This window comes from Poecilia mexicana, unplaced genomic scaffold, assembly GCF_051168715.1.
Source record: "Poecilia mexicana isolate PSO_F unplaced genomic scaffold, ASM5116871v1 scaffold_2, whole genome shotgun sequence".
NCBI lineage: Eukaryota > Metazoa > Chordata > Actinopteri > Cyprinodontiformes > Poeciliidae > Poecilia > Poecilia mexicana.
In genome coordinates this window covers 13441750-13453488 of record NW_028263371.1, presented here as the reverse complement: position 1 = coordinate 13453488, position 11739 = coordinate 13441750, and the positions used below count along the sequence as shown (strand labels likewise).

Here is an 11739-nt window from a genome sequence, read left to right as displayed (position 1 = left end):
ACTGTGAGAAAGTTTCTAGTAGCGGGTAATATCTTACCAATTTGCCTTTATTATTTTAACAGAAACAACGCTAAAAACAGTTTTTATCAAACATGCTTAGATATTACATTAAAAACGTAATGCAAGTTATACCTTCCATAATGACCTACTCGTTAACGTATCAACATTTCAGATTTTTGATCAAATTTGTAGCATTTAGTTTCAGGTGTAGCTCATGAGTTATTATAATTATATAATACTTACTACAGTTGTAAAGGCCAACTGAATGTTAGTTTGTTTCTTGTAACCGCAGTTAAAAGTTTCGTGCTTTTATTCTGGTAACATTCTATATAACGTATCTACAGTAACAGAACCTTGGAGCTATGGGAGATGACAAACAAGGACGGCTTTAATAAAGCATCATTTTGCCATCAGTTCCGGCCTTCTCAAAGTTGACAGCATTACACATTGCCATGTATTTCAAAGTATTGTGAAAGAAAACTTAATTATTAAATTTATACAGCAAGCTTTTAGTTTACATAATGGTTCTTCAGCTTGAAGAAGAGTGATGCGTTTTAAATCTACCAATTTGTTTGAAATAAAAAAAGTGAATTTATTAAATTATCACTTGTATACACAATACATGACAAACTTTACACTTTAGTGCATTGATAAAAACAAAGTACTACCATTTAGAATGCACACTGAGATGCGTATAGCAGCATTACTGTAAAGTGTTTCCACTTATAAGCTTAGACATTTTTATAATAGTCTATGCATTGTGTAATGATTAAAAATGTAAATCAAAATGTGAAGCATTAGCAGTAGGGAGGATAGTGAAGCAACATTTCATTTAACAATTTTAATACCTTATTATTATGTGGCTATGTCAATATTTTCCAGAAGTTTTGCATCATTGCACAAACAAAACGCAAAAAAAAAGTAAACATTTAAAAAGAACAACCTCAAGACTTTCATCGTTTCTAAACACCAAAAATAATTTTGAGATCAGCCAATGAGAGTTTAGAGACTGTGCTTCCTGTTCCTGAAAGCACATTCTGGGCCAGCTCTTTCTTCTTCGTCTGCAGCGTTGCGATCTTGTCCTCTACGGTTCCTTCACACACAAACCTGCAGCCATTAAGTGTAAAAAGTATATTTGTAAATATAAACGAACCTAAGAAAGACTAACAGGTACGTGGAGTAGAAACAATATTTTTTAATGGTCTGATATAATATTCTAATCTGAAATGTCATGTTTTCATTAGCTGAAAGCAGAAAGTAAAACCTGTCAAAGTAAAAAAAAAAAAAAAATTGATTTTACGGTTTTGCTACCTGTGAATGGTGACGTCTTTACGTTGTCCCACTCTATAGATCCGGTCACAGGCCTGATCCTCCAAGGCTGGATTCCTGTCAGAATTTAAAGGAATGACATTTCTGTGTTAATATTTCTATACTAAACAGGGTAAACAGTGCTGCAGTGAGTGAACAGAACAACAAGTGAATTATTTTTCCGAGACTTGGATAAATGATTCTGAAGGTAGTTTTTTTTTTTTTTTTCATTCTTTTGTCTTGTAAAACGTACAAAAAAAAAGTATCAATACTCACTCAAACAATCGTATGAAAAGCAAACAAAACAAAGACGCATGGTTCGAGTGCTGTGACCTCACCAGTGCATGTCAATGAGGAAGAGATGATTCCCTCCAATAAGGTTGAGTCCAACCCCACCAGCACACAGAGAAACCAGCATAATCTTTTAGAAAAGCAAACAACAACTTCTTACACTTTTATCTTAAAGGCAACAAGGTTTCCTTGCAACATTCTCCAGATAAAATCAAAATCATTTAGTTTTAGGAATGTTTAGCTAAGGTGTACCTGAGGTCCTCTAGGGTTTGTGTTGAACTCCTCCACCACGTCCATGCGCCGTTTGGGGTTCACGGTGCCGTCGATGACCCCGTAAGTCAAGCCCATCCGCCGCAGATGAACTGCTATGATTTTGAGCATACTGGTCCACTGAGACACGATCACGCTGCAAAGAAGCACATAAAGTCATTTTAATTCGTTTTGCATTAGTGTTGGAAAGTAAAAACATGAAAGAAAGTGCATTAAGTGAAGGCAGCAAAATAATACATAACATAAGCAGATTCTTCATTTGATGAAAAAATTAAAAATACCTCAATGTAATGGAACAAAGTTAAAGCAGACAGTTGCAACGAGCAATTATTCAACTATGCCAAATTGTAGGCTAAATTAAAATGATTCTGATGGCTCATATTTTTTGAAGGGCAATTTTGTTTACAGAGACTAAATAATCCATTTTATTGGTGGTTTTGGTTGAGTGTGTGTTTATTGTTTTTGGTTGTTGTCTCTTATTTTGGATATTTAAAAATATATATAAAAATATATCTTCCAGTCTTTAAAAATGTTAAGTTTGTTGGTCTTTAGTATGCCAATATCAACATATTACTTGAAAATTATCTCAAGACAACTATATTATAACTTATCGCGATAATTACTGCAAGAATTTATTGTCCAGCAATTTTTTGATATTAAAAGTCGGTCCAATATCAGTCAAAAAACAAGCATCGGATTACATTGGACTGCATTTAAAACGACAGAGGCACTCCGCTCCAGGATTCCGCTCCAGGATTTCTATCCAGTAGTGGTTGTATACCGCATGCAGACCAGTTGCTTATTAATAAATGAGTGAGTTGCTCTCAAACCTGTTTGTTACTGACCGTTGTTCTCGGAGTAATATCATCTGACCAAGCCTTTTCTAACATTAACACACTACAAAATGAGTAATAAAAGTATGCACGATTTCTGCCAATACCATATTGGGTCAACATCAGTATCGGCAATGCTCAAAGCTGCAATATCGGTATATTGATAAAGTTGTATTGGGACAACCGTAATTTTGACCTGTTGGCCACATTAATAGAAGCAGAGGCAATAAAGTTTAATTTCATGTACACTTTGGAAGCAACATTTCTTCACTTTCCTCTTCTAAAATCCTAATTATTCACGTTACATACACCCACACCTTCAGTTACTTTTTTTTATATCGGTATAGCGTTGTTACCTTTTCTGATCGTCACTCTTCTCTTTTATCGCCATGAGCTCAGATGTGATCGCAGAAATCTAAATATATACAGGAAAAAAGTACCAACATGTTTATAAAATCAACATAAGCTCTTCCAGTCATAACATGCATCACCACTGGTTTAATAAAAACAAATATTTGTCTCATCATCGTAAAATTTAAGAAGCACCTTGTAAAGTCGGTTTTGATCCGAGAGTCTAAATATAAACCAGTCACTCACCTTGGTGCTTTCACTGGTCTCCTCAAACAGCTGTGAGGGGAAGCAGGTGCCGTTCAGGGCCACGGTGTCTTTGGGGTCGGGGCCCGATGGCGACGGGGTCGAGGAGAGCGACAGAGCGTTCAGCTGCTCCTCCAGCGACAGGACGATCCCGTCACCCTGCAGCTCAGACGAGTCCAACGTCTGCGCAGACAGGTGGAAAAGAACGATCACGCATGCATGGAGATTGGATTTCTTTGTTTTTCTTCAAGTCAAAGTTGGATGAGGTTTTTAAAAACTAAAGAAAAAAAAAGCTCATGTACCTTTTTAAGAAGTGAGAGGTGGCAGCAGCACTGTCTGAGGCGCAGCAGCAGAGAGAGGATGTGAACAGTGCTGGATGCCTGGCGAGAGCCCGACCCGGCAGGGTCAGCCTGGGACACGCCGAACTCTTGGGCCACTGGAGAGAGAAAACGCCACAAGCAGTTTTTAGATCCTAGTTCTACATTTACAGAACTATTTTTTTAATATGCTTTTACCATCTATCTAACCTTTATCAAACGGATTGACACTGGACGTGTTTCCCTTGTCCAAATCCTTCCCTTCATGTCTCTTCAGATAGTTCTGCAGAGTAGACCTAAGGGGGAAAATATATATATATATATATATATATATATATATATATATATATATATATATATATATATATTCTTCAACCTTTTCCTGCTCACAAGGAAGGCATCAATACTCCCGAATACTGAGTGATCATTTATTTTAATTGAAAACATTGTTTTCCTGCTTGAAGGAAGTCGACTCGAATCCAAAAATCATCTCTACAATTTTGCAATCAGATAACTAAACTTCAGTCATTGAAGCTATGGATCAATAGATGTTGTCTTGCGTAATTTCTTTCAAACTGAAAAAAATAAAACAAAACAAAGAAGGACAAAAGCATGAAAAGTAAAAATGGATAAGAATTTTACAAAATCTCCGTCAAAAGGGGGGGCTTATGGGGACCATGGCTCCCTCTAGAAAAAGGCTGGCCACCCCACAGAATCATGTTCATGTCATATAGAGTCATCTTCTTCAAAGTAAAATCCAATAAATAAATACAAAATACATAAAATTATATATTTTTTTTGGCTGCGTTGTGTGGCCACCCCATTCTTTTTTATTTTTCTGGGGGCGCCACTGTTCCGTCTGTTTTGATAGCATAAAAAAGCAAAACTTCACTATATTTTGTTAAAATCTCCACCCTTAAGTGTCCTCATGAACGGAAACATAATTTCATCATTCGTCGGTGTCTTACCTGGACTGAGCGAACACCACATCGTACACGGCCTGCTCGTCCTCAGAGAGCTTGAGCTGATGCACTTCGCAGGTCCGCTTCGGAAGAGACACCTGAAACACCCAATGCTTCTCGTTAGCCACTCTTCTGCAGTGAGGATGAACTCCTTGTTTACATTTGATGGTTAAGTATGACGGTGAGAGAGTGTGTGTGTGTGTGTGGGTCTCTCTACCAGGGGTTTTCCCATGGAGTCCAGCTGATCTTTGGTGCGTCGCAGCAGCAGAGTTCTCGTCAGGATGTTGAGTCTCTCCCTGCCCCTGGTGGAGCCGTTGTCCACCTGAGCTTTCCACAGCTTGTACTCGTCGAACGGAGAACAACGCAGGAATCTGAAAATACAATCGGTCAGTTAGCGGACCGATTCATAAATAAGATTTGGTTCTGCTGGGTGTGAAATGACTCCTTCCTCACTTTCAAAATGACAATTTAGTTGAATTTAAATAGGAATGCACAATATTGGAGTTTTAGTCGATATCCGATATACTAAAACTCATTTGGCCAATAACCAATACCAATACCGATATTTTATTCTTATACCTAATTACTGAAACTATGTGGCTTTTTCTACTGTGGAATTAAAATACTGCATCATCTTTTTCAGCTTAGTCTGCTACCAAATGCAGAGGCTAAAAAGGAGGCTGAAAATGATGTAACGCTTTCAACTTACATTATGTTTAATGTCAAATTCATTCTTAACATTTACTCTCTAAGACAACGACAACAATCAAACAGTGCAAATTTGACGTTGTGCTACAGGCATCATTGCCACTGGTTTGTCATATAAAAACAACTTTTACATCAGTGAGTTATTTTGACGGAAAGGCCGATGTTCGATATTAAATTTTACAGCTAATATCGCCCGATACCGATACCATGCTGATAATATCGTGCATCCCTAAATTTAACCATACATTATGTTGCTTAGCAGTAAACACAAGTCTGTCAGACTCGTTTACTCCAGCTTTGGGACAGGACAGCAGCTGAGCAGACAACCAGATGGGACCTACTTCAGCAGAGAGTACATGTCCAGCAGGTTGTTCTGGATGGGGGTCCCGGTGACGGCCCAGCGGGCGCGGGCTCTCAGCTGGCAGACAGCCATGGAGGTCTGCACTTTGGGGTTTTTAATGTTGTGGGCTTCGTCCAGGATCACACGGGCCCAGGTCACTCGCAGCAGAGGGCCTGAATGTGATGGCTGCAGATATACAACATATGACCTGAGATGAGTTTGTTTTAGTTTCTTCTTTCCTTTGCATATCATCACCTTCCTAAAATAAGTTATTTTTTTAGCCAAAGTGGAGGGAAAATCACCTTTGGCAAAAAAAAGTCATTATTTTAGAAAGGTGACAATATGATAATCTCAACATAATTTAACGTGATCACCTAATTGTTGATCAGATTTTTGTTTTTACTATTATTTACACATAAAACTTAAAGTTTTGCTGTATTTACCACATGATCGGGATCTTTGCCGGGATTATCAGCATCTTCCTTTTCTACAGGAATCTCTTTAGAGACCAAACTGTATGTGGTCACCACCACGTCGTAATCTGCCAATCTGGAAGAGAAACACAATCAGGGCTGAAACGACTAATCCGATTAATCGTGATGGATTGATTATCGAAATAATCCTCAACCAAAATAGTAATTATTAACTATTCAGACTCAAAAAAGGCGGTTTGCCAAAAAAACAACACAGTCCAAAGCTGTACAAAAATATATTCATTTTGAACTTATAAAAAAAATGCTTGTAAATATGTTGAACCCAGAACTCTTCAAGTGGAAATGTTTTAGCTTTACCTAGTTCAAAAAAAAAAAAAAAAATCCTATTAAGCCCCTTTTGCTGTCCAATTGTTAATCAGTTAATCCAAAACATAAGCAGATCAGTCCTGTGCTGTATTAATCAATTAATTGTCACAATAAATAATAGAGTAACAAATTACTAAAATAATTGTTTATTGCAGCCCCAGATACAAAACAGTCTTCGACATTAGTCACTTGTGCTTTAAATAATCGTATATAAAATCTGTCCTCTCTTCACTGCGCCTGCTAACGCAAGTGTGTCTCAAAGAATTAGCAGAGCAAATAAGTGTTTGGTTTTCATTGATTTAAACAATTGTGTCATTTTTCATGGCAAAAATTCAATTGTTTTCAAGATGCCAGTTTGGAGAAGCACAAATTAGAATAAAATTTAAAAAAAAAACATGATGATTCTTTTAAAGGGATGAATAACTTTTAGACCAAACATGGCTCAGGAAGGTTGATATATATTTGACTGCAGAAAAGATTCTAATGGGTCCCAGCTATTTTTAGAAAGGCAGATCAAAACAATAAAGCAAAGGAGAGTCATCGGTGTGTTCAACAGGAGTGTTGGTTCTTACGCTCTGGCGCTTCTCTCCCGGCTGGAACCGTGGTACAGATACACCGACATCCTGCCCGTCTTCACATGCCGCTCAATCTCCTTCTTCCAGTGGTGAATCAGGGAGGCGGGACAGATGACCAGAGTGCCTTTAGAGGACACAATGCTGGAGTCTGGACAGTGAAACAAGCAATAACTCAACCAGATGAACGACGTGTCATCTAATTATGAACAGTTTAGAAATGACTACAATCACTCAGCTGGATTTCATTGAAAACGAAGGATTGACTGATGACAAATAAGGATTACCGCTTTTAGAGATCCAGGAGTCCAACTTCTTCTCTTCTTTCTTTTCTCCTTCTTTTTTGGCCTCCATCTTTTTGGTCAGCATGAGAGCGATCATGGTCAGAGTTTTCCCCAAGCCCATGTCGTCCGCTGCAGCCACGCAAAAGGCAAAAATAACAACGATAAGAGGTTAGGGATAAATGTTTTGCTTTATAAACATGGAAAACATAAGACTCCTGTAAATACACTTTTTCTCTCTTTCACCTGCATTTAAGATTAAAAATCAAATCAGAATCACCAAGTATTGGGAAACATTTTATATCAGCCAGTAAAAAAACCCAATTCGTCTTTAATTTGAGCAAATTTAAAATCTGTAAAGGTCTTAAAGTGTTGCTAAAAGTCGTGGATCCACGGATAAATAAAAGTTACCCAGAATTCCTCCGCATGGATTCTGAGCTTCCCTCCAGAGCAGCCAGGCTAAAGCTCTCCTCTGATGGGCCAGGAGCGGCACCTGACCGGCCAAACAAAGAAACAAACTCAACGTTACTGACACAGAACACTCTAAAAGTGAAGGAGAGCAGCACAAACCGTCTATTATTGATAACTACAGCTTTAAAGAGTTTAAAATGAAGCAGAACACCAGATTTTGTGGTTGACTCGGCAGAAAAGAGTGAAGGAGAGGGGAACCTTGATGCCTCTGGGGTCCGAAGCTTCGTCCTCGGGATCCGGACACGACTCCAGAGATTTGTGAAGATGGTCGATGGCCTCGCAGGTGGCGTTCTTCACCGCCAGCAGGCGCTCATTCGTCATCCTGCCGCCATAATAAGGGTGCATTTGAAGATCTGCTGGAGAAAAACAAAGAAGAAGAAGAAGGAAAAGTACTAATCAAAGACATACACAGTCCTCCCTCCCCCCACACGATTCTAAGTAATGGCTCACCTCCAAAGGTTTGAGCGTTTCCCTGGCTCAGTTGAATCCCCAGAGAGCTGCCGGAGGCTTGGTGCCGGACCGGGCCTGGTGCTGGAGCGGAAGGGAGCAGGACGGTACCGCCCGGCCTGCTGAATGGGTTGACGACGGGCCGAGCGGAGCTGGCAGCAGAACCGCTGCTCCTGGACTCCTCCGCAGATTCTGGAAGAGGTTTCCACGTCACGTTAGCAGTGAGAAGACAAAAACAGCTACTTCAATTCAACAGACTTTAGATTTGCTCTTTGAAATGATTGTTTTGTAACCATACGGCCGGATAGAGAGTTTTAAAAAAAAAAGGAGCGCCAAAAGCTAATGAGGTGGATTAGCAACTGACGGCATGATTTCCTCTACACCGTCTCCTCAGCGTAGATTTGTAATACTGTGTTTGGAAGGGGGGGGTGGTGATAACTCACCAGGCTGAGAAGCAGCAGCGAGGCTCAGAGACTCCAGAGCGTCCTCCAGCTCTTTAACCTGTATCCTCAGCCTCTCTCCTTTATCTGGCAGAGCCTCCACATTCACCGAAGACAGAGTGGCCTGCTCAGGCGAACACATAGACACACAAATATGGGCCAAAACTTAAAACAGCAGAAAATATCTGATTAATATACGACTATGTTTCCCTGTTAGACTGTATTTTCATAGCTTGTGCATTTTAAATATCTTCATGACGGTAAAAACAAAATATAGCGCAGCAGAAAACTGAATATTCCAGAAAAATCTTCCACATGCAGATAAAACAACCTAACTTGTTTAAAAGGCTAGAAAAAAAAAAGGCAGCCATCTTGAAAAATGGTCATCATCCTGAAATTCAAGTGGCTGATATAAAAACCATACCGCCTGAGGGGGGAGTGCGTTCGTTTTTATCCACACTTGAAAGATTTTTTTTTATTTTTTACAGTGCGATACTGCACTAATCCTTTACAATATCAAATAAATTAATTGTTAACGTCAATGTTTGCATCAAACTGGTTCAGTGGAACCACCAACCTTCTTCTGTTGAAGCTGGACACTGAGCAGAGAGTGCATCCCCTTCGGGTCGCCCACCTGGGCGGCCGACTGAAACCCAGGAAAGCTGGTGATCGTCTTTTGGACTGCACAAGAAGCCGAGGCAGTTTGGCGAGCTGCCGGTTTCACTGAAACCAAAACTACGTCGTCATCCTCCTCTTCTTCGTTGTGGGTCTCTGTCTTAACAGAAACGGCACAATCCGCTCCTCTGGGAGACTGGCTGCTTCTGCCGGGGACAGACTTAGCGACGCTCTTCTCCGCTGTGGGCTCATTTTGGCTCAAGGAAGAGGTTTGACTACTGGTTGCTTTCTGTGGCATGTTTTTGTGTAGGTCGGGGCAAATTTGACCAATTTTCTCAATGTCTCGTGTGGAAATGGTTTTTTCCGACTCTCTCTCCTCCGCAGAACTTTTCCCAGCCTTGTTTTGCGTCCTAGCTGCTGTGCTATCAGCGCCGTCAGCTTTGGACTTGCTGCTCTCCTCGCTTGAAATCCTCTTCTTCACCTTCATTCCTGCTGGGAGCAGCTTACCTCGATGTGTTTCAGGTGCGCTCAACTTTCTTTCCTCTCGTGCTTCCACTCCTCTGCCTAAAGCCTCCATATTTTCCTTCTGAGAACGTTGTCTTCCTTCTGCGTTATAACTTGCTTTCCCAGTTTTCTTCTCCCCTTCTTCCTCTTCACACCCACCGCTCTGCACGCTTCTTCGCTCCGAAGGTTTGTCCGTCTTGTCGGGAGCTTTAAAGGGATTTCTGACAGGTGGGAGGCAGGAGGGCTGCAGCTGGGAGTCAGTTAGAGGGGTTCTCCTTTCTTTTTCTGGCTGCAATTATTTATAAAATATAGACTTAAATAAATATGATTGCAACAATATCAAATGTGTATGCATTCCAGGAGTTTTGGGGAAGTGAATGTCGACAAAGTTAGCCTTACAGCAGTCCAGGGAACATTTCCACACCATCTCTGACCTTCTCTTTTCCCGACAGCACATCTGTAGTAGAGTCTGGGACAAATGAGGAACAAGTATAACATTCACAATGTTAATTTAAAGAATTATTAAAAATAATAATCAATAACTGATTGTTATCCTCACCGGTGGCTCTGCTGCTGCTGGCTGTAGCTGAGCGCCTGCAGCTCCACCACCGACTCTTCATGATGCAGACAGTGGGAAGGAGAGATACTGGAGGAGGCCATGTGGAGAATTTAGACTAACAGCTGAATATGACAAGTTAGTTTAAACGTGACAACATTTAAATGTTTAAATCTAAATCGAAACCGTTTTTGCAAAACTGAATGCACAATATTAGAATAGATTACAAAAAAATACAATGAAGATAGCTGACTCTTTTCCAACATTAAGGTTTTACATAGAATGACATCATGAAGAGGGTTTTGTTGTTTTTTTTTGTACAGTTTAAGCTATTAAAGTAATGATCTCGTTATGGCAGAAGACTGGACAGGGAGTGACAATCATAAAGAAACAGAAGGAAACCAAAGGGGAAGGGAGACTTGAAAAGCTTTTGATAAATTAGGTCTATTTGTAATTAAAACAAGTGTAATTGGGGAAAAAAAGGAGTGTACTTTATTTTTACAGTAACTGTACTGTTATTTCACGAATTGTTAACATTTCTAGCACAGAGTAAGAACACGTTTAAGACTTTAAACTGCTGGATATTTTCTTAATTACAAGAGCTCGCTGATGAATTTGCTAACGTACCAGGCCTGTTGGGTGAAATCACAGCCCTGCTTGTCAATGCAAATATAGAAGCTCTTGCCTTTATTTGGTCCCTCTTTCACACCGGTTTTCAGCATACACACACTACCTGCGAGAGAACACAGAGAAAGTGTTCTTTAGCCAATCTTACAACCATTACCGAGAACGGAGAATAATCCACCTTGACATACATTCTAAGTTAGCAAGAAGAGCCACATATACAACAGAGTCCGCCGGTACTAAAACATAAAATAAGTTTTTGTTGCACGACAACTTACAACAAGTATCTTATGAATAATAGCTTACCGTGTGAATCACATTTAACTATTTCCATTGTGTCTGAAATCCTTTAGTTCACTTTCTAGAATCACAACGTCACGGTAGTTCGGTATTTTTTGGATTGACCAATCACAGCACTCAAAGTTCACTTCCGGATTGTAAATTTAGATCTAAAAGTTCACATACGAGTTTGACATTTACTTTGTGTTTTATTAACACCTAAAACGTCTGAAATATTTTAAATACTAATCAAAATTTAAGCAAATAAACACACGTGTGCAAGTGTAACCGTGGATTGAATAATATCTGTATAAAGCCATTATTTTGAAATGTGTAAATGTGGACCGTTGATTAAACCGGATACATAAACCTTACTAAACTTCCAGGAACATATATTTCATAATTTTTTGTTGTAAAAATGTTGCAAAAATAGCACAAAATATACTGGAAAATATTTTGTGTATTTTTATTATTTTTTAAAAGGTATTAAAACCCGCCCAACCGCATTTTTAAAAAAGACCCTTGAA

At 39.4% G+C, this 11739-nt stretch overlaps 1 protein-coding gene across 2 annotated transcripts; it reads right to left on the bottom strand.

Annotated features, from left to right (window-relative positions):
- Window positions 1-29: 29 nt before the first annotated feature.
- ttf2 (transcription termination factor, RNA polymerase II) lies at window positions 30-11351 on the bottom strand. 2 transcript variants are annotated; one of them, XM_015007986.2, is made up of 23 exons: window positions 11240-11351; window positions 10937-11042; window positions 10313-10399; window positions 10153-10222; window positions 9212-10042; window positions 8638-8758; window positions 8198-8386; window positions 7946-8103; window positions 7688-7769; window positions 7283-7408; window positions 6996-7146; window positions 6067-6172; window positions 5625-5809; window positions 4793-4946; window positions 4582-4673; window positions 3824-3909; window positions 3599-3732; window positions 3300-3479; window positions 3059-3117; window positions 1852-2005; window positions 1647-1729; window positions 1312-1386; window positions 30-1107 (listed from the first exon to the last, which is right to left on the bottom strand). In XM_015007986.2, exons 1-23 carry the CDS (start codon window positions 11265-11267, stop codon window positions 963-965), a joined length of 3402 nt encoding a protein of 1133 aa, XP_014863472.2. In that variant the 5' UTR covers window positions 11268-11351; the 3' UTR covers window positions 30-962. The 2 variants fall into 2 exon arrangements, with proteins under 2 accessions (XP_014863472.2, XP_014863473.2); XM_015007987.2 differs by having other exon boundaries at window positions 7946-8100.
- Window positions 11352-11739: the final 388 nt, after the last annotated feature.

What these genes read in the sequence shown, in the direction of transcription:
- ttf2 (XM_015007986.2), bottom strand. Translation starts at nt 11,267, where the DNA reads ATGGAAATAGTTAAATGTGATTCACACG. An exon ending in CAGCAGCAGCAGAGCCACCG is followed by an intron (nt 10,223 to 10,312) that starts GTGAGGATAACA and finishes CATTTGTCCCAG; the next exon opens with ACTCTACTACAGATGTGCTG. An exon ending in CTCCTGGATCTCTAAAAGCG is followed by an intron (nt 7,147 to 7,282) that starts GTAATCCTTATT and finishes TTCACTGTCCAG; the next exon opens with ACTCCAGCATTGTGTCCTCT.